The sequence below is a fragment of the Oncorhynchus tshawytscha genome, linkage group LG11 (assembly GCF_018296145.1).
Source record: "Oncorhynchus tshawytscha isolate Ot180627B linkage group LG11, Otsh_v2.0, whole genome shotgun sequence".
Lineage (NCBI taxonomy): Eukaryota > Metazoa > Chordata > Actinopteri > Salmoniformes > Salmonidae > Oncorhynchus > Oncorhynchus tshawytscha.
In genome coordinates this window covers 35,609,094-35,632,672 of record NC_056439.1, presented here as the reverse complement: position 1 = coordinate 35,632,672, position 23,579 = coordinate 35,609,094, and the positions used below count along the sequence as shown (strand labels likewise).

General features: G+C 41.3%; 1 protein-coding gene across 1 annotated transcript; it reads left to right on the top strand.

Moving 5' to 3' along the window:
- Positions 1–16,140: 16,140 nt before the first annotated feature.
- Positions 16,141–21,406, top strand: LOC112261859 (transmembrane protein 39B). The gene is given in 10 exon segments (XM_024437488.2): positions 16,141–16,324; positions 17,160–17,377; positions 17,879–18,076; positions 18,078–18,096; positions 18,779–18,862; positions 19,117–19,271; positions 19,596–19,929; positions 20,367–20,554; positions 20,767–20,887; positions 21,026–21,406. Coding segments are annotated over 9 exon segments (1,464 nt in total). The 5' UTR covers positions 16,141–16,324; positions 17,160–17,246; the 3' UTR covers positions 21,260–21,406.
- Positions 21,407–23,579: the final 2,173 nt, after the last annotated feature.

Genomic DNA, 23,579 nt, shown 5'->3' with positions numbered 1-23,579 from the left:
AGCTCTGTTGGACATTCCTATATTCATCATGCCAATTGCACACTCCCTCAACTTGAGAGACTGTGGCATTGTGTTGTGACAACTGCACATTTTAGAGGCCTGATGCCTTTTATTGTCCCCAGTGCAAGGTGTACCGGTGTAATGATCATGCTGTTAATCAGTTTCTTGATATTCCACACCTGTCAGGTGACTGGATTATTCTGTGATCTTGTATTTCAGCTCATGAAACCAACACTTTACACGTTTTATTTTTGTTCAATATAAATATGAACTTGGTTACTCAACATTGACTACACAGCTCTTGTATCATGCTCCCTTGTCCCATCTATTTTCTCACTCTAAATAAATAAACAGCATATTTCTGTGGACCAGGTATCTAATGGCAGTATTGTGAGAGCAGCTGCTCTGGTCTGGTTTCTCTTTCAAGATCTCACTTCCCTCCACTGTCTTATGCTGGGAGATGTCTGGCCCCATTCTGTCAGGAGGATGGGAAGGCTGAATATTGACAAAGGCAAAGCAGTGGGAAGTAGGGGTGCTCAGAAACACAAAAATTTTCAGTTAGTGCACTGGGTATTTATTAGTATTATCGGAACGATATAAACGTCTAGAGCAGGCAATTTTTTTCCAACACCTCCACTTTGGCAAGAAAGGTAGTTATAATTAAGAACAGTATCTTGCAGGATCCAATAATTTGAATTGTAAGAGTTGTTGCCCTCTGCGGTTGTCATTCAAATAGTCAAGAACGAACACAGTCCTGTGCCAAGTTATGGGCAAAGACGCAACTTCCATATAAAATGTAATATTTTTCTTGACGATATAACATGGAAAACAACCGCTAATTTGTACAGTTAATGTATCCTTACAAACCACTTAATGTACATTTATATTACTGTATTGTACATAGGCTGGTCATTAGGTTTGTACCTGTATAATTTATCACCAGGAAGAGGAAACAATGTACAATACAGTAATTGAGTACATTGAACAAGTGGTTTGTGATATCAGGCTCAGTTGGTAGCTCATGGCGCTTACAATGTTAGGGTAATGGGTTCGATTCCCACGGCAGACCAGTATATGAAAATGTATACACTCCCTTTAGTATGAGCGTATTCCTTTATCGTTGGCTTTTCTAAAATGTTTGGTAATCGACTAGGAATGCATTGAAGATCGACCGGTTGGTGACCACTGAGGATATACGTAGTTTACCGTAGGATTCAAAAATCGAGCGGGCACGAAATGGCGCTTGAGTCGAGAGAAGAAATGTGGTCGAGCGAGCAGAGGACGGGTGCCGCAAGCGAAAATTAAACTTGAGTTTGTGATCGAGCAGAACTGCAATTCTGCTCGCAGTAGCCTTACATTAATTTGAGAGTAGAAGTGTTTGCCTGAAGTTCTTACATGTTATTAAGAATCAAATTGTCGCACTCACAAATAAGGAGCGTCCCCACACGAATGCATTTTCTTCACCTCACCAATTTTTCAGTTTGCTCTCAAATCTATTTTGCGCTCGCAACTGCATACTATATATACATTTATATCTGAGGAAATGCTAGCCAATGAACGTAACAGTCTACTGAAACGCGATTGGTCCGTTTTTTTTCTGTACCAATCACGACTTGAGTGCTCATCGGATTTTGGACAGTGAAAGATTGCCGAGTTATTCCTACAAAGTGGTGCCTTTATGTCCCCAGGATATATCACTTATTTAGTGTAAAATGTGGATTCCAAAAGGCCTTAGTAATTACATATTTACAATCTTTCATTGTTTTATAGTCCAAGTTAAATTCTCTGCAAATATTGTATTTATTTAATTTAAGATTTTCTGCGTGTCCCTATTCACTTTCCACACTGTTAGTTTGCAGAGTCTGTGGATGAGTAGTGCAGAATGCAAAGTCCATGGAGGAGAGGATGGTTGGTGAGGGCCACAGCACAAGAAACTGTTCAGGTGACGGTAGGTTTTGGTCGTGATTGACCTGAACCGTTTGCCAAGGAAGGGGAGGTGAATGGGGTCGGCGGTGATCTTTCCTGCATGCTTCCTTGCCCTGCAGTTGTGCAGAACCTTGATGGAGGGCAGGTGGCAGGCAATGACCCTCAGCAGCCCGGACAATCCGTTACAGTGATGGAAGAGAAGGATGGACTTGATGGTAATTTTAGAACTGAATCAGTACACCACATTCAAAAGAGGGCTGAGGACAAAACAACACCATACATTCACCAAACATTGCACTGAGGAACAGATTTTTAATAGTAATTGTCTGACTGGGAACAACCGTTGTCTATAAATTACAGAATCCAGAATTATTTGTTTGGCATTGGATGATTTATTTAATACAGTCAGTAATCACATAGGGATTAAGTGATGACTTGGGCTGTATATTATTTAAATTGGGTTTTTGTGTTTACTCCAGTGTATTGGTAAGGGCACAGATGACAGACAGGTAAGATTCCAGTTGAGGTGGTTTGATAACTTTGAAAATGCACAGGCACTGTGTATGTAGTCTGGATGGGCTAAGGCACTTAGTGGTTTGGCATCTTCCTTCAACCAAAGTAAGTGTGTGTGGTCTGCAAGTAAAGAGAGCTAAAGATACAATAGTGAATGACAGAATACAATCTCCAATTGACATCTCTTATAAACAATGTGCATGGCTTTAACATGAATATGATGACAATGCTATACTGGACCATACAGCGCAATAAAATGTGACTGTGACTGCACTAATGTGAGATCAAAGGGGTGCTGCAGCACGTGTACTACAAAGAATAGTACCATCTTCAGTAAAGGGATACAATTGCACAATTAACTTGAAAACCTCAACTGTGAAATACGATGTAAAACAGTGGTGATTTTAGCATGCAAATCGTGGAGGGGCAAAAAAAATTAAACAATAAGTGGGATGCATGCCAGCAGAGCCACTACACAACACTAAACAATACATTAATTGCACTATAACAGTGCCCACAAACTGTTAGGGCCTACATAAAGCTGTCCCAATATCTTACCACTGCTGCACCTCGTTATCAGCGGAGCTTTGTCTGGCAGCAGTTCATTCAGCCTCATTTACTGCCTTTAAAAAAAACATAGTTGATATGTATTTTTTCTTTATTTAACTAGGCAAGAACAAATTCTTATTTTCAATGACAGCCTAGGAACAGTGGGTTAACTGCCTGTTCAGGGGTGAACGACAGACTTGTACCTTGTCAGCTCGGGGGTTTGAACTTCCGGTTACTAGTCCAACGCTCTAACCACTAGGCTACGCTGCCGCCCCATGGCTTACTTGCTTAAACAAATGTGGTTTCTAATGACAATTGAGATGTACAAACTATAGCATGAGGGGACAACAAGTGAATAAGAGGCCATTTGTAATTTCAATTAAGACTAATTAGTGAGCTAGGATGGACATAGTCAATATAATTATTTGTTTAGCACTTTTGAAATGTACATCAACAGAATTCAGAACATGGGCTGTTCTTAAAGTGCTCTCCCTGTACACCAAGTCAGAACTGTATGTTAAATAAAGGGGGCATATAAGCAGACAATGCAAGCTCTTACAATATTCAATGATTACATTTCTCTAAAACAGGTTATAGGCTACATGTGCACCACTAAATCAGAACAGTAGATTAAATTAAGAGGGGTAAATAGACCAAATTGTTAGGGTGAGGCACATGGGATACTAACGGCTTACTACACAACATACACTTAGTAATACTTTCTTAGCTACAGTATACATATCTCCCTGACATATTACATAATTTATGCAGCAGCATATAATACATTTTTGCACTCTCCTTGTGCTGTGCTCACTTGAACAGGAAGATGGCACGGCAGTCCTTCGTGGTCAAATTTTATCATCAAAGTCTGGCATTCTCTGGATTTATGGTGCTTTCAAGACAACTGGTAACTCGGAAAAAACAAGGTTGAATAACGATTACGTCATTGATCTTCAGGTCGTAGCTCCAGAAAGAAGCCCGAGTTCCCTATTTTACAATTTTGAGTTGGATGACCATTCAAAATGTATTTCTCAGTTGGAGCTTGTTTTTTTTCAGAATTCCCAGTTAACTTGACTTCAGTGAGTTCAAGACTGCAGTTCTGGGTTAAAAGTTGTTTTGAGCTTCGTTGTATCCCTGATAATTTGGTCAGATAACCGTGTGTGTCTATGTGTACAGTAGGTGACATGTCCATGATTGCTATCTAATGGTTTGGCTTATCATGTTCATGTCTATGTAGAAGAAGACTGTAGGAGGAAGTGGTGAGGACTCAGGGACAGGTATGAGAGAGAAGGGCAGAGAAAGAGAAGAAGAGGTCTGGGTCAGCAGCTTCAGGTCAGCAGCCTTGGCGCTTCTGCCACATTCTTTCTTTTCTGGATCCATTTATTGTGCCTAGAGCAACGAGTGGCAATTTTACAGCCAGACCCTCTACTACGTCATCCACAAGTGTTGTCACCACTGGTGCATCCATGAAGTCCAGGGGCCATTTGTTTGTTTAGCTGTGTTATGGCTATTATTTTCTTTTTTTCAGAGACACACACACACACACACACCACCTTCAATAGTTCAATTAATTTTTAAGACATTTTTACAGCACACATTCCTGTAATGTTCTTTCCTGTACTTAATATCTCATTTAGACTTCATCTGCTTATTTCTTCCCTACACCTTTGCCGATCTAAGACCAGATGAAAGTAAAAACACATTCTCTTTTTAATTAGTTCCACCTGTATTTTGTCAGGCCAGTGAACATGGTGGTAAACTGTACTATTTGTATGGACCCTAGGTTAGCCTTTCCCTTTTATCATACTAACTGTATGTCGTATAACCTTAATTAGTGCTCCAGCTCATCTGATGTACCATGCCAGGTGTGTATAATACTGACATTAATGGGAGAGGAAAGGGGTTAAGATGTGGTCTTTACTCCCAAATGTTACTTAAATATAACTTCCAAATGAAGAGAGACAATGATACATAAAGTAATCTGGGGGAAAAATGCAATTTTATGGACAATGGTGGATGGTTCTTAAAAGAGCTGTTTCACTCCACGGCATACTGCCATAGGACTTCACCTGCTGGCGATAAGAAGCCGGTGGTCAGCTTCTCCCTCACCTGGAGTGCCTGTCTGGGGGCGTTGTTGGCACCTGCCCTGGTGACATCAGGTAGGTGACCATTTGGTGTGACCATTTGGTGTGCCCATCTCCATCCGGAGTGGCTCCTGGAATGACCTCTGCAGGTAGTTGTGGAGAACACATATGGCCTTCACGCAGGCATTGACATTTGAGGGGCTGAGACCAAGCACTCTCCGATACATTCTCCACCGGGCTACCAGATTCCCAAAGGCACATTCAGTAACTAACTTTGTCCTGGACAGTCATTTGGTAAAGATCCTTACAGGCTTTGGCAAAGGCAGCTGGCATCCAGCGTAGAGCCTTATGAGGTTGGTTCTCAAAGGGAAGGGCTGGTCGCCGACGAAGACGTGGGGAACGGGTCCTAGGTCTTCAACCCCAGGGAGTGATGTAGGTGGTGGAATCTCCAGGGTGCCATCCTGAAGTGCCCGGCCGAATGCAGAGTCCCGGAGGGTCCCGCCATCACTTCCCTTGCCGTAAGCACCAACATCGACAACACGGAAACAGTAGATGGCATCTACTACAGCCAGGAGTACAACTGAATATGTACCCTTTTAGATGTAGAATTGCAAACTCGAGCATGGTGGAGCCTGGATTACTACAGGTTTCCCTTCAATGGAGCCAAGACAGTTGGGGAAGTTCTACCTCTCCAGGAACTCGGCAGCAATGGCCCTCCAGTCTTCCTCCTTGGGGACAGGCATGTATTCACCAACCAGACAGTCCCAAATGGCTTGTGCCACAGAGGGGACAGTGTGTCACGACTTCCGCTGAAGTCTGTCCCTCTCCTTGTTCGGACGGTGTTCGGCGGTTGACATCACCGGTCTTCTAGCCATCGCCAATCCACCTTTCATTTTCCATTTGTTTTGTCTTGTTTTCCCACACACCTGGTATTCATTCCCTCATTACATGTTGTGTATTTAACCCTCTGTTCCCCCCATGTCTGTGTGTGTAATTGTTTGTCAGGTTGGCACTCTTCTGGCTGGTTTGCGTGGGTTCTATTTTACACCCATGCTTTTTGACAGCCTGTACTTTGTACCTTGTTATTTTGTACTTCGTGCTTCCTCACCTGTTCTAAGGGCATTTGTTTTTGTGACGCGGTTGCGTTCTATTCATATATTGCCTCAGTAAAGTGCCTTGTCCACTCATCTCTGCTCTCCTGCGCCTGACTTCCAATGCTACACCCACACCTTGACACAATGCCTGCCACCGTGGACCGACCAACTCGGAAGCTGAATCTGATGGTCCTGTAGGAGTCCCCTGTCGCCAAGAATCTGAAATATAATTATCAATATTGTGTGTAACTTGAATTCCACCCACATATTATATATACTCATATAGCTACCTCATTACTGTTTATTATGCTCTACTAATTATATTGTAACCGTCATTAACAATGCCTTGAAACAGTACAATTCAGTCTATGACTATATCATTAAACTGTAGCACAGGTCAACTCTACTCTTAGAAAGAATGGTACTATCTACTTAAAAAGGTTCTCCGGCTGTCCCAGGTAGTACCCTTTTTGGTTTCAGGTAGAACCCTTTTGGTTCCAAGTAGAACCCTATTGGGTTCCATGTATAACCTTTTCCCCAAAGGGTTATACCTGGAACCAGAATGGGGAAAGCAGAAGGACACTTTTGGAACCTTTTTCTCCAAGAATGTATGTGAGTCCAATAAGAATGTAATGAATGACTGTAACTGTCTTGAACAACAATGGGTCCTGGAGAAGACTAGCCTACCTTCATCAGGGCAGAAGGCACCTTTCTTTTCATTTGGTAACATTGCATAATTAAAAAATGATTATAAACCAACTTTGGGAAAAGTTATAGGCCTAATGAACATTCTGTAAAAGTGCATCTGATCAAATAGAGACTATTAACCAGAGAGCCCTTTAGCTAGCTAGGTTGCACATAAAAAAAACATTTCAAATATCAATCAATTATGGTATCAAAGGCTTTAAAAATGTACTAGAGACAAATCTTACCGGAGACAAATCGGCAGGCGTTCAACTGGGCTGATGGACTCTCGGTAGTTGGTATCCATCCGGGCGATCCTGGCTCCAACCATCTGGAGCAGGTGATTGAACTGGCTTCGGTCCAGACGAAAGTAACTTCGGAATTCCTCTCCAAACATTCGAAGCTCTTGAATGAGACGGTGGAACTCCCCTGTCTGCTTTCGGGACTTTAACCATCTCTGGAACCACACAGACCTGCGCTTTCGGCGGGGCTGGTCCCGGCCCAACAACGCGATCAAGACCCCCTTCCTCAACGTTGGTCTCATTGTTGAAAGTGCCTACTGCTATCTTGACTATTTATTGCATTTTGGAGGGAAATTATATTATAGGCTCTCACAATGAATATGTGGATGTCATCGAAAAATAATATACTTGGCAAATAAATTAATAAAACATGTAAAGAAATTCTACAGTAAAACTTGTTTTATTATGTTATCCCACATTTTTTTACTGGATATGTGTGTAACACATATTCAGCATTCACATTTTGCTACTTTCTGTCAAGTCTACCATACAATTTGATGCATACATTCGATAAATTCACCATATGCACCACACAGAACGTCCAGCAACTGACTCTGCAACGCAATGCAGAAAGGTAAACGCAGCGTTCCATTGGAAATGAATGTACCCCTGGTGTAACAAAACGCAAAAACACAATCGGTGTGTTCGAAGCGTAAGACTTTGAAAGCTACAGCAGGACGCGGTAATGAAACTTTTAAAAAAAGAGATCACTGACGCCCAAACCATTTGATATGAAAGTAGATCTGTTTAAATTATTTCACAGCATTAAACTAAAGCACATGTTTTCTGAAAACACTGTTTCAGGCCTAGAAACCCAACAAAGAACTGGTACCCATTTTAAGCCCAAAAGCAAATTCTGCCCTATAGTTAAAAACTTTTCGATTAGGTTAGTCGAACAAGAAGCCATATAGGAGAAAAACAAACCACATTCAGAAGAACCTCACTAGGACAGAAGAACAGCCACTTCATGAACTAATGAAAGAGTCAGCTTTGGTTATCAAACCTGCACATAAGGGGGGCTGTGGTCGTTTTAGACTATGAAAAATACAAAGAATAGATTCAGAGACAACTCAGTAATTAATGTTTCTATAGAAAATTGAGTGTTGATCCCACACAGGTGTTCCAAAGGGATATTTGCTCGAATCTGGAGCCCTATTAAATAACCTTATCTCAAAACCTGAATATGAATACCTTTGCTGCAAATGTCCCATAAATCCATGCCTGTACATTCTGCCGAAATTACACAAACCTAAAACACAAGGCAATTATCCAGACAGACCAGTGGTTGCAGGAATAGGCTCAGTACTATAGCCATTGTCTTTCCTTCGTAGACTCCTTTATTAAATCTCATGGGCAAGAATTACCATCATATGTGAAAGATTCTATAAACTTCATAAACAAGATCTCAAAAATGACGGGATTAACAGGACACTGCAATTTGGTCACATTAGATGTCGAGAGTCTATATACCAGCATTCCCCATACGGGGGTTGGCAGCCCTAACGAATACCCACCAACAAATGTTATACTAGAGCTGGCTGAATATGATTTGACATATAAGTATTTCAGGTGTGATGATGATTCGCTCCGAGCTATGCTGACCTTTATGTGGGTCTTTTTTAATAACGTTTTGTTAACAATGAAAACGAAAATCTATTTTTGAATAAAATCCTGAAGTGGTATCGATACATTGAGGACTTTGAAGGAGCTAGTTTTTCATTGAGTCGTATATGCCACTCCACAGAGGACTATCTAGAAAAGCAGCGGAGACACGCAATAGAGACTATTCTCCACAATGTGTGGATGAAGCTCTTAATTTGGCATTGGGGAAAACACGAGATTAACTGCTACAAAAAGACCCATTAGAGCTAAAGAACACTGTAATGTTCGCCACCACATATACTTCGAACTCGCGAAAAGTGGGATATGCTGTCAAGAAACACTGTCATGTCATAACATCGGACCGAGCTTTGCCAGCAGAATTTAAGTATGCACCACGTGTATATAGGAGAGGTCGCAATTTACGCGATAAATTGGTCGAAGCGAACTGCTAGGCACAAAAGAAAATCAGCCAGGCTCTTTTACGCCCTCTTCCGAATGGTAGATATAAATGCAGAGGTTGCGCACAGTGCAATGTGATGAAGTGTGAATATTTCTGCCACCCACATACAGGAAAACGGTTCCAAATAAATTGCATTATTACGTGCTCCAACGCCCATGTTATCTACATGATTAAATGTCCACGTGGGCTGTGTTATGTAGATAAAACATCTCGTTCTCTCAAACAGAGAATGTGTTTACATAAAAGTTCAATCAGGAGAAACAACAGGGATTATCGTCGCAGTACATTTTAATGAGTTAAACATTACATTTTTACCTTTAGATTAGATTAGACCTTTAGATTTTGTGGCAAAGATTTAGATTTTGTGGCATAGAGAAAGTTAAGATATCAGACAGGAGAGGTGATATAAAAATACTCTGAGCAAAAGATAATGTTTTGGGATTTTCACACTCATTTCCTAGAGGTCTTAATGATGAAATGCCTATGTATGTTATGTTGTAAATGTGAACATGAATTATGCCCCCATTTCACGTTTTTCTTGCGCTGTACCCAATGTTTTATGAAAACCTATTTGGTAGGTCGATGTACTCATTGGGGTTTTACATGCGTTTTATGTACACACTTTATTCGAATATTTATGAAATGCACATTGTTATATTTGGTCGCACTTGTTTTCCCTCGACTCTAACCCCATTCGATTATGTCTACATAAGGGTGCTCATTTTTTTTTAAACTCACAAAGCTCTGACGAAGGCCTGTGGCCGATAGTATCAATGTTCTTGAATGATCTTTACTATTAAGAGCGGTGTGCGGTTTTCTTTTTTCTCATGTTATTCAACTGTTACCATGCACCTGCAAAAAAGATAGCTCAGATGTGCGAGGGGCTTTTGAATTTTGAAAGTATGATCTTGACATGATCAGTCCAATCAAAGCTACTGTAGATATAACGTGATATGACAATTTTATCTGTGGCCAATGACCTTGAGCCTTATTGGATAGGCACTTCTAATGTAACTCTATGGCAGCACCCAAGGGGCTTGAATTTTCGTCTAAGTCTACCCTTAGACTTGGCAGTGACTTACTGTCGCCAGGAGTGACAGAACACTGAGCTAATCATGGCGCAACTTGTGAACATTACCAACACCTACACTCTGTATTTTCCTCTGGCTGTCCCACCGCCACAGAAAGCACTGAGCTAGGCTGAAACACCTGCCTTTTGGAGCTGCCTTACTCAAGAAATCAAAAAATAGACCATGTTTGTATGCGGCTTTATTACCTACATTTTTTATTTTTTTTTATTTCACCTTTATTTAACCAGGTAAGCTAGTGGAGAACAAGTTCTCATTTACAACTGCGACCTGGCCAAGATAACGCAAAGCAGTGCGACACAAACAACAACACAGTTACACATGGAATAAACAAACATACAGTCAATAATACAATAGAAAAAGTCTATATACAGTGTGTGCAAATGAGGTAGGATGAGGGAGGTAAGGAAATAAATAGGCCATTAGTGGCGAAATAATTACAATATAGCAATTAAACACTGGAGTGATAGATTTGCAGAAGATGAGTGTGCAAGTAGAGATACTGGGGTGCAAAGGAGCAAAATAAATAACAGTATGTGGGATAAGGTAGTTGGATGGGCTATTTACAGATGGGCTATGTACAGGAGCAGTGATCTGTGAGCTGTTCTGACAACTGGTGCTTAAAGTTAGTGAGGGAGATATGAGTCTCCAGCTTCAGTGATTTTTGCAGATCGTTTCAATGATAAATGCCAACTTATTAATGCCAAAATAACATGTGAAACAGGTAAACCCCTTTGTTGTTTTTTACCTAAAAATGTGGGCCTCAAAACAGATGTGGCTCGGTCCCACCTGCCCTGAAGGACAGGATGCCACTGATGTAATACTCATATAATGATGTACCAAATACAGTGGGGCAAAAAAATATTTAGTCCGCCACCAATTGTGCAATTTTCATCATAGGTACACTTCAACTATGACAGACAAAATGAGGAAAAAAAATCCAGAAAATCACATTGTAGGATTTTTAATGAATTTATTTGCAAATTATGGTGGAAAATAAGTATTTGATCGCCTACAAACAAGCAAGATTTCTGGCTCTCACAGACCTGTAACTTCTTCTTTAAGAGGCTCCTCTGTCCTCCACTCGTTACCTGTATTAATGGCACCTGTTTGAACTTGTTATCAGTATAAAAGACACCTGTCCACAACCTCAAACAGTCACACTCCAAACTCCACTATGGCCAAGACCAAAGAGCTGTCAAAGGACACCAGAAACAAAATTGTAGACCTGCACCAGGCTGGGAAGATTGAATCTGCAATAGGTAAGCAGCTTGGTTTGAAGAAATCAACTGTGGGAGCAATTAGTAGGAAATGGAAGACATACAAGACCACTGATAATCTCCCTCGATCTGGGGCTCCACGCAAGATCTCACCCCGTGGGGTCAAAATGATCACAAGAACGGTGAGTAAAAATCCCAGAACCACACGGGGGGACCTAGTGAATTACCTGCAGAGAGCTGGGACCAAAGTAACAAAGCCTACCATCAGTAACACACTACGCCGCCAGGGACTCAAATCCTGCAGTGCCAGACGTGTCCCCCTGCTTAAGCCAGTACATGTCCAGGCCCGTCTGAAGTTTGCTAGATGATCCAGAAGAAGATTGGGAGAATGTCATATGGTCAGATGAAACCAAAATATAACTTTTTGGTAAAAACTCAACTCGTCGTGTTTGGAGGACAAAGAATGCTGAGTTGCATCCAAAGAACACCATACCTACTGTGAAGCATGGGGGTGGAAACATCATGCTTTGGGGCTGTTTTTCTACAAAAGGACCAGGACGACTGATCCATGTAAAGGAAAGAATGATTTGGGCCATGTATTGTGAGATTTTGAGTGAAAACCTCCTTCCATCAGCAAGGGCATTGAAGATGAAACGTGCCTGGTTCTTTCAGCATGACAATGATCCCAAACACAACGCCCGGGCAACGAAGGAGTGTCTTCGTAAGAAGCATTTCAAGGTCCTGGAGTGGCCTAGCCAGTCTCCAGATCTCACCCCCATAGAAAATCTTTGGAGGGAGTTGAAAGTCCGTGTTGCCCAGCAACAGCCCCAAAACATCACTGCTCAAGAGGAGATCTGCATGGAGGAATGGGCCAAAATACCAGCAACAGTGTGTGAAAACCTTGTGAAGACTTACAGAAAACGTTTGACCTCGGTCATTGCCAACAAAGGGTATATAACAAAGTATTGAGATAAACTTTTGTTATTGACCAAATACTTATTTTCCACCATAATTTGCAAATTAATTAATTAAAAATCCTACAATGTGATTTTCAGGATTTTTTTTCCTCAATTTGTCTGAGAACTTGCACAATTGGTGGCTGACTAAATACTTTTTTGCCCTACTTTACTTATACAATTACAGGGCATATAAACAAAGCACTGGGGGACATTATCCTATACAAATACAGGGTTAAATGTACAAAATTATATGACAACCAAAACAGACCTGGCCAAGTTACAATAGCTAGCTCGCAGTAGAAACTACTAAGTAGTATTATCATAAATATGTAATTATTGTCACAGAGTGCATCTTCAGACATAAACACCTGAAAGATATGAAATATGTATTTATATATCAACAAGGACGCACACTGGCCTTGGCTAACACAATGAACGCTAACTGATATAAAAACAAGGATGGCTGGAACTTTCTCTCACTTGACTCCTCTTGATCTTCTTCTCTTGAGTTTGAGATCGCCCAGCATGTTCTGCTCCACTTGACCGGTGGGTGGAGCTACAGCTCTGATATGATAAGCTAAAATTACTGATATGATTAACTACAAATACTTCACAGCCTTTTGTACATAGTAGAAGTCGCATGTAAGTGAGACTCCCTATCAGAATACAAAGAACACTTTGTGGTCTGATTGTGTTCAGATCTGGCTGACCACTTCAGGAGGTGGTCTGGGATGTATAATTTGTGTGCAGATTTCTCCTCAGTCTGAACAGAGTCACTCTACCGAAAGTGCATACAGTGAGCGACCTCATCAGTACTCCTCCCACAAGTCTCCAGAAAACATGTGTTTTGGAACCGAGAGGCACCTTTTCATTATAATGTTGGAGGAAATATGGTAGTTACCTCATACAAGTACTTGGGAGTATGGCTAGATGGTACACTGTCCTTCTCTCAGCACGTATCAAAGCTGCAGCCTAAGGTTAAATCTAGGCTTGGTTTCCTCTATAGTAATCGCTCCTCTTTCCCCCCAGCTGCCAAACTAAACCTGATTCAGATCACCGTCCTAGCCATGCTAGATTACGGAGATGTAATTTATAGATCGGCAAGTAACAGTGCTCTCGAGCGGCTAAATGTTCATTACCATTCAGCCATCAGATTTGTCACCAATACTTCATATAGGACATATCACTGCACTCTATACTCCTCTGTAAACTGGTCATCTCTAAATATACTCGTCGCAAGAACCACTGGTTGATGCTTATTTATAAAACCCTCTTAGATCTCACTCGACCTTATCTGAGATACCTACTGCAGCGCTCATCCTCCACATACAACATCCGTTCTGCCAGTCACATAGGTCCCCAAAGCACACAGATCCCTGGGTCGCTCCTCTTTTCAGTTTGCTGCAGCAGTTCGGAACGAGCTGCAAAAAACACTCAAACTAGACAGTTTTATCTCCATCTTTTCATTCAAAGATTCAATCATGGACACTCTTACTGACAATTGTGGCTGCTTCACGTGATGTATTGTTCTCTCTACCTTTTGTGCTCTTGTCTGTGCCCAATAATGTTTGTACCATGTTTTGTGTTTCTACCATGTTTTGCTGCTGCCATGTTGTGTTGTTACCATGTTGTTGTCATGTTGTGTTGCTACCATGCTGTGTCATCAAGTGTTACTGCCATGTTATATTGTTGTCTTAGGTCTCTCTTTATGTAGTGTTGTGGTGTCTCTCTTGTCATGATGTGTATTTTTAATCCCAGCCCCCGTCCCGCAGGAGGCCTTTTGCCTTTCGGTAGGCCGTCATTGTAAATAAGACTTCTTTTAACTGACTTTCCTTGTTAAATAAAGGTTTAATAAAAAACGTTTTATAAAGCTCCTGTTGTCTGGGGCTAAGCAGTTCCTCAGATGCCTGAACAGTCGTCACTAGTTACCACAGCCACGAAGTCATAAACCCCGTCTATTTCTACAATGCATCTTCTTAAAATGTGATTTTGAACCTAACCTTAACCACACTGCTAACCCTCACCTTAAATTGAGACCAAAAAGCACATTTTTCTTTTCATCAATGTTTTCGATTTGCCATTCCGACTCTGTGGCTGTGGTAACTAATGGAAACCTTCCTCAACTGGAGGGCACTTCAGCTGGATGGAAATAAATCAGAGAGGAAGTGAGAGGATTTACCCTGCCCAAATTCTGTCCCCGTGAGATAAGCCTTTTTTGTATGGTTTGTGAGAGTCCCGAATTACGTGATGTTTATTTTATCTAATACAAGTTTCGTAATGTGTAGTCTGTTACAAATGTACTGACATAAGTGAATGCATGTGGTATTCTGGAAACTTTCAGAAACACGACTCACGCGACTATCTTGTAAATATAATAGATCATTTTTGAATAAATATATTGGGGAATCATCTGTGACCTTTGAAAGGAATGAAAATATGTACATATATTTTCCTCTGAGCCCAACCTGCCTCCAAATGCATATCAACAATAATGCTATATCTCTCAAAGGTTCTTATCATTTCTCACACCTTGTACCCTTTCCCCCTGTGACATAATCAGCCATCAAAAAAACTGCAAGCATGCACGATATCTGTCTCAGAATGGATGAAGGCATTATCAGCCATTTGATCTTCTGAGGCGCATTGTCAGAAACAATATACTGCTTTTTCCACAGTGATGACACACCTTTTTTTCTCACCAATATGTGCCCTATTAGAAAACTGCAGGCAGTTAACTCATTACCATACTTATTACCTGCAAAGAATTGCACATGCATGGTGAAATGCTGATTATTTAAGTTCATCAATTTGACAACCTAAAATGTGAGGTAGAAGTGGAAGGGTTCAGTAAAAGTACAAATGGCTCTAGGGACATGCTGCTGATTAGGTTAGATCTTTCAAGATTACATTTGAGGATTAGTTTATTATGCTTCGGATCAAAAGCATATGTATCTGGAGATTCATAAAATACATAATTCAAATTTTAAAAATGTTGCCTTTCCCATTACCAATCAAATTCCCGTTTTTCAGACATGTTCCTATATACAGTATAACTTTTTCCTAGAACACAGCTAACTAAATGCTGACACTTAGTGGTAAGAAAATAATTACAATAACATAGCTTTTCACATAGTGGGTTCTTGTCCAATCATATTGATAGATGTCAAAGAGTTTGACAAGCGAAAACAAATTTCCAGGAGCCATCCACCTGTCCTGTCCTACCAGAAATAAATGAAAGGGGATGCAGAAACGCAATGAAGCATCTTTCGGTTGATGAGAATGGGATTTACAGTAAGGTCTTTGCCAATTCATGCATTGAACAATATAGACTACATATTATGTTGATCTAATCATGAAAGCAAAGCAGTGTTCATACTGCACTGTAAAATGTATGGATTAAATTAATTTACTCTGGTACCACTTGCAAAAACACAATAAGTTATATAGTTATATAAAACATATTTTGATTAAAATATAAAAGCTTTTATATCATAGCAATGTGGTAAAATTGTTAACTCCTGCATCTCCAGATGTAAATTATCAGGATGTATTACGTAAATGTAGTATTATCACCGATAGAACAATGAGCTATACAAATCTTTGGTATTACATGATCTCTTTAAAGTAAAGAAACACTCCCCCTCCCTCGTGATGTCCTCAATCACGTCCGCGTCCCATCTCTATCACACAGCGGTAGTATCACGTCAACACAATGATCAACCTCGTTTATTATAATGGAAAACGCGCATTTTTTTCAACAAAGGCTCAGAAAATCTGTGTTGTGTAACTTGCTACTTCATATACTGCAACCGCATCTAAGATAAAATCGCTGTCCAAACTCCGGTAAGCCTAAATGTTGTATGATTTGGGTTGCTAGCTAGCTATCAGCTAGCCTGTTTATGTGGTTACGTTAGGCCGCAGTCTTTTGTATTTCGTCGAGCATGCATTTGCCGTCTTGGCGGAAAATACACGTTTTATCGGGTACACGCAACGATAAGATGCATTACATTTTTAAATATATTTATGACCTGTCACTTCATAATGATGCAACTATCTGTTTTGTATGTCAGCTTCCGCAAAAGGTGTTGGTCTTTGCTCAGTAAATGTGTTTAGTTAGTTGATGCCAATACAATTCAGCAAACTTGTTTAACTAGTTAGTTAGCTGCATTGGGAAGGAGCACATGGAATCAACTAGCTGTTTACATACAAAACCCAAAACATGCATCGCAATAGCTACCAACTACAAAAAAAATGTGTTTAACTAGCTGTAGTTTAGCTTGTCTTATAGGAGATGCATGGGTTAGCAGATATTTCAAGATTTGTGTAGTATTTTGGTCACATTGTACTCAGGCCACGTTATTATCAGGTCAGGTTGGAATGAATAAATTGCTCATCTACATTTCAAATGGAGATATTGTTTCTGTCACTGACATTCATTCATGATCTGTCACTGTACATGTTTTCCTTAATAGTGTCATATATAAACATGATCTGTTATTTGAGCATTATAAATGCATAATAACCTTTTATGATTGAAATGTAAAGCCCCAATCTGGATTGACTACCGTTCATGTCATCACCAGTTTGGAGTATATCATACATTTAGCTGACTTAGCATAACTTTTGAGCAGTGGTGCCTATAGAACTAAGAAAATTAACCAACTTTTCAAATCATCAGGGTGGTTTCCTTCACTGTGATCAGAGAAAGAGGAGCGCTCAGACAAACTTAAACTCACAAGACAAAGAAACGTTGGGAGTCTCTGCGATGGCAGGCGGACGAAGAGGGGCGAACCGCACTGCTTACTGCAGGTCTCCACTGAGCAGTGAGCCAGGCTCGGTCGGCAATGGCAACCACTCTACCAGCTCCCCAGTTACAGGGGTGCGGTCTCGGACAAGGTGAGAGGACAAGGGCATAGTATGGGGTGTCTGGGTTCTGTGTAGAGCACTGTGATATGTGGTTGTAATGTTGTTGTGAGAGTAATTTGTTTATGTTGCATAGGGAAAGGATAAGGGGGATACCTAGTTGTACAACTGATTGCATATAACTAAAATGTGTGTTCCGCGTTTAACCCAACCCCACTGAATCAGATTGATGCGGAGGGCTGCCTTAATCGGCATCCACGTCTTCGGCACCCGGGAACCGTGGGTTAACTGCCTTGTTCTGGGGCAGAACGGCAGATTTTTACCTTGTCAGCTCAGGAATTCGATCCAGCAACCTTTCGGTTACTGGCCCAATGCTCCTACCTGCCAGGCTAACTACTGTCCCAGTGTGTAGGCCTATACCACAGTCATGTCATTATGGAGGGTGATAATAGCTAAAGGCTATTAAGTCTTTAGGTATGAACATGTAGTAACACAAAGTATTTCTGTAAGCCCCTGATCATGTGTGTGTTCTAGGAATGGCTCAGGAACGGGCATCTCTAGCCCCCCCTTGGCAGCCCATACGGTGGTTCCTCTGAAGCACTGTAAGATCCCAGAGTTATCCATGGACAGGAATGTGCTGTTTGAGCTGCACTTGTTCTTCTGCCACCTCATCGCCCTTTTTGTCCACTATGTCAACATCTACAAGACTGTCTGGTGGTACCCCCCCTCACACCCCCTCACACACCTCGCTGGTGAGTCCCCCCACTCAGACTGTCACTGACTGATGATGTTATCTGACTGTGTTGCGGTTTGCTGTCTGTCTGTAATCTGTCTGTTAGGGTTTGTTTGTGGCTCACTTTGGGAGGTAATTGGATTTTGTGTGAGTTTGTTTGTTTGGTTGTGTGGTGATTTCATTGCCATTGTGTGAGGGTTTGATTGTATTTGACCACATTGGTCTCCCGAGTGGCGCAGCGGTCTAAGGCACTACATCTCAGTGCTAGAGGCGTCACTACAGACCCTGGTTCGATTCCAGACTGTATCACAACTGGCCGTGATTGGGAGTCCTATAGGGTGGCGCACAATTGGCCCAGCGTCTTCCGGGTTAGGGTTTGGCCGAGTAAGACAGTCACTGTAAATAAGAATTTGTTCTTAACTGACGTGCCTAGTTAAATAAAAGTATAATGGAGATAGTATCATTTTTGATAATGTTCCTTGCAGATTTTATAACTGTCCTGTTTAGGAGAAGGTCCAGGTGTGCATATTTGCCGTCTCCATTCTTTGTACTTCGACATCTTACAAATGACATCTGAAAAGGGATTCCTTTCCAAATGTTGTCACTATACTGTTATAAATGATTTCACTTCTCATGGCATGCTAACTTCATTTCCAGTAAGTAATACATCATTATAAAATATTTTGTTTTGTCTAATGCAGAACTTCCACCTCATCGACTATAACATGCTGGTGTTCACAGTCATCATACTGGCTCGCAGGCTGATTGCAGCGATTGTAAAAGAGGTAGGAATTCACACCACTTGGCAAGTTTGATATTATAGATTTGTTGTAAACAATTCCACCAATGTGCATCTCTTTAATAATGCAAGTGTTATTGTGTGATATTTGTCAATGTAGGATTTTTTCCGGCACCTCTATCTCTTTCTGTTTTTCTCAAACCGCTCAGGTCTGTTTCTGTCTCTCAGGTGAATAGTACCTTATTGGCATAACAAACATCATGTCTGTCTGACTCTGCCTCTCTCTCTCTGCCTCTCCAGGCATCCCAGAGTGGGAAGCTCTCGTTCCCTCACTCCATCTTCCTAGTGATGGCACGGTTTGCTGTGCTCACACTGACGGGCTGGAGTCTGTGTCGCTCCCTCATATACCTATTCAGGACCTACTCTGTCCTCAGCCTGCTTTTCCTCTGTTACCCGTGAGTATGGTCAGCCGTCAGACCTCAGTATCACAACCATTCAAGCCAGACTTCACAATGACTCCGAGAGAGTCATACATAGCGTACTACTTGCCAAACAACCACATCACTAGTATCAACCTTCACTAGAGCTCAGAGCATTTGTCAAGCTCCACAATTTTTCAGAGCCACAGTATGTGATGTTCCCTATACAGTTCAAAGTTAGTCATCACAGTACCGACTAACTCCAGATTAGATTCCTATGATCTGAATAGACTATTATATACCCCTGTCAGTTTGGAATAGATTGGGACCTGAAATTTCTGAAATCCCCTGTTTCCATAGGTTCGGTATGTACATTCCCTTTTTCCGGTTGAACTGCGACTTCCGCCGGGTGGGGCCGCTCTCACCCATCACCAGCATCGGGTCGAAGGAGGTGGGCAGCGTGGGGCGCGGGCGGGACTACCTGACGGTGCTGAAGGAGACGTGGAAGCAGCACACCAGCCAGCTGTACGGGGTCCAGGCCATGCCCACACACGCCTGCTGCCTCTCCCCAGACCTCATCCGCAAGGAGGTGGAGTACCTGAAGATGGACTTCAACTGGAGGATGAAGGAGGTGCTGGTCAGCTCCATGCTCAGTGCCTACTACGTGGCCTTCGTACCTGTATGGTTTGTTAAGGTGAGTACCTATAACTGACTTCCACTGTTACAACTTAGAAGCCTCATGTTATGTATGTTGCAGGATGCGCTAGTCCAATTCCCTATGAAGTTGTGTGCTGCGCTGACTGAGATTTCAGAAATGATGGTCTGTAGTCAGAGCTGTTTGTTTTGCACCATAGGGCAGCGTTATATGTTGCCAACGAGTTATGTCAACATCATTAGATGGAATACTTGCATTTCTTAATGCCTGCAGTTGTAATGGGCGGTGCACAATTGGCTCAGCATCGTCCGGGTTAGGGGAGGGTTTGGCCGGGATGGGTTGTCATTGTAAATAAGAATTTGTTCTTAACTGACTTTCCTAGTTTAATAAAGGTTAAACAAATAATAATGTAATGTATGTCTGAGGTGCTGTGTTTTTCTGTCTTCGGATTCTGGTTGTGTGCTGGTCCTCTGAAGAGCACACAGTACGTGGACAAGCGCTGGTCCTGTGAGCTCTTCATCCTGGTGTCTGTCAGTACCTCAGTCATCCTCATGAGGCACCTACTGCCCCCGCGATATTGTGACCTGCTCCACAAGGCCGCAGCACACTTGGGCTGCTGGCACAAAGTAGACCCTTCTCTCTGCTCCAACGTCCTGCAGCACATGTAAGTACCACTAGTGAGGTGGCATCACGGCCCGAGGAGCAGTAATGATAGGTGTTCCTCAGTGTTTTGGGAGGGACTATAACACTAATTACTCTAGTAATAACATGTTAGTAATTGTTGTATATTACTACAGTTATTACAATGCTATGACACCGGTATAACAACTGAATATAAATCATTAATCTGGTATTTGAACCCTTTCTCTCCTACAGATGGACGGAAGAGTACATGTGGCCCCAGGGTGTCCTGGTCAAACACAATAAGAATGTTTACAAGGCCATGGGGCACTACAATGTGGCTGTCCCCTCAGACGTCTCCCACTATCGCTTCTATGTAAGTAACACCAACTGCAAGACGGTTCTTGTTTGAGCATCAGGCAGCCACCGCTAAAGGACTGGTTGCACTTCCAGACATTGTTTGTTTAATAACAACATGCCTCCTTTTTTTTCTTCTTCTATTTTTATCCTTTAGTTTTTCTTCAACAAGCCCTTACGAATATTGAACATCCTCATCATCTTGGAAGGTGCTATGATATTCTACCAGCTCTACTCGTTGATATGCTCAGAAAAGTGGCATCAGACGATATCCTTGGCTTTAATTCTCTTCAGCAACTACTACGCCTTCTTCAAGCTTCTCAGAGACAGAATAGTCTTAGGCAAGGCATACTCATATACAAACAGCTCATCTGACCAGAAGATAAGTTAAAGATAAGCTATTGTTGGTCATTTATTATGGAACAAGAAAAACACGCATGAAAGCTTTGTATTTTTTCTACAACTGCATTTTGTGTCACTGTTGTTTTTGTTCTGATCTGCCATAATAAAAATAAACATATTTTTGTATTCCTTTCAAGGTTGTGCCTGTGATTATTTTATAGTTGAACTCTTGAGTTAACTGTGCTCTCTGGTGTCTCCATGATCTGTTTTCCACTAGAGGGCTCTTTACAGTACCACTCCCTACAACTCTATACTTCTTTTCACCAACAGATGTCAATATAATTATTTTCTCAATATAGATATTAGATATGCAGCATTTCAATATATTCAAAGAGTGAACAATTGACAAAGAAAGTGTGGCCCCAAGGGCCCCTATATATAGCTAGGCTGTGTTTCTTTTTTTTCTTTAACATTTTTTTGCCTATTCGCAGAAGACAGGGCTCCCTGAAGCTGCTAATAACTTAAGTGAACAATTCAAACATTTTACAATTTCTTCAGGGGCCTCAACTCTCTACTACAGGCGGGTGACATTTTTCTCAAAAGAGTTTTGGTATTTTCCCAAGGGTATCTTGCAAAATAATCTTCAATTCACCCCTTTTTCTTGGCAAGCAGGTCTACCTGACTGAGCCACATTGAATGCACTTGAGCATCCTCCAACAACAATCCCATGGGACCTCAATTACCTGGCTTGCACTCCATCCAGGGCTTGACCACTCAGACTTGTGAGACCCTTAGAATAATATGACAATGGGTAGATTTGATTATGCTGAACCGCAGGGCACCAGTCTATGGCCCACGACATGAACGGGCAAAAGTGGTGAGCGAGAAGCACCCTTCTCAAACCGAACAGTAATATTCGTTGCCGGCCATATCAACAAGGCATTATGTTACATTGTCCAGAAACATTCAATATCTCTTTTCCATAAAATTAATGTTTTTACATTTTCAAATTAGTTTTAATTAGGAAGCCAGATAAAGCGTTTTTATCAAAAGCAATCAGTTTTGCATGTGAAAACAGAATCCTACTCATTAGTCCATGTGCTTAATTACATCACTTTTGTTTTGAGACAACTTCACCATGGGCTTTGAAAGGGGCATCTGGCTCATGCCGGGAGGCAGCCTGGTTCCAAATGCAATCAACTTTCAACCGTTGCAAAACACGCCTACCTGGGCACCTGGATCAAAACAATCAGAATCCCCTCAATTATAGTGTATGTTCCCACTCATTGGATCCCATTCCAATTGGGGAAAATGTAGTATCTGGCCCTTTAAAAGCTGCAATATGTACCTTTTTGGGTGACCCCACCAAATTCACATAAAAATGTGTATTATAGATATATTATCATTGAAAACAAGTCTAAGAAGTGGTAGATCTATGTGTACTATTTCTATGCTTCCTGTCTGTTACTTTCAGTTTTGTATGCCAGCTTCAAACAACTGAAAATACAACATTTTGGGTTATTGAACATATATTTCACCATGGTTTAAATGGTACAATGATTCTCTACACTTGTTGCTTGTTTTGTCACATAACCTGATATTAGGCGAACTATTCGAATTTTAGCAACCAGGAAATGGTAGAGTGTATTTCTGTATATTTCGCCTTTTAAAGGTACCATCTAGACAGCTGTGAAATATTTTTTTTAATAACCAAAAATATTGTATTATCAGCTGTTTGAAGCTGGTGTACAAAACTGAAAGTAAACTAAACTTATGAACGGGAAGCATAGAAATAGCACAAATAGAACAGTTCTACCGCTTCTTAGTCTTGCATTCAATGAGAATGGCAGATCTATAAATTAACTTTCCATGTGAATTGGTCGGTCGCCCAAAAAGTTACATATTGCGACTTTAAATGCAAGATAAAGATGTCTCAGTGCGCTCCATGTACCCCGCTTGGGATTCGATACTGAACAAAAATATAATCGCAACATGTAACGTGTTGGTCCGATGTTTCATGAGCTGAAATAAAAGATCCCAGAAATGTTCCATACGCACCAATTGCTTGTTTTTCTCAAATTGTGTGCTCAAATTGGTTTACATCCCTGTTAGTGAGCTTTTCTCCTTTGCCAAGACAATCCATCCATCTGACAGGTGTGGCATATCAAGAAGCTGATTAAACAGCATGATCATTACACAGGTGCACCTTGTGCTGGGGACAATAAAAAGCAACTCTGAAATGTGCAGTTTTGTCACAACACAATGCAACAGTTGTCTCAGTTTTGAGGGAGTGTGCAATTGGCATGCTGACTGAAGAATTGTCCACCAGAGTTGTTGCCAGAAAATGTAATGTTAATTTCTCTACCATA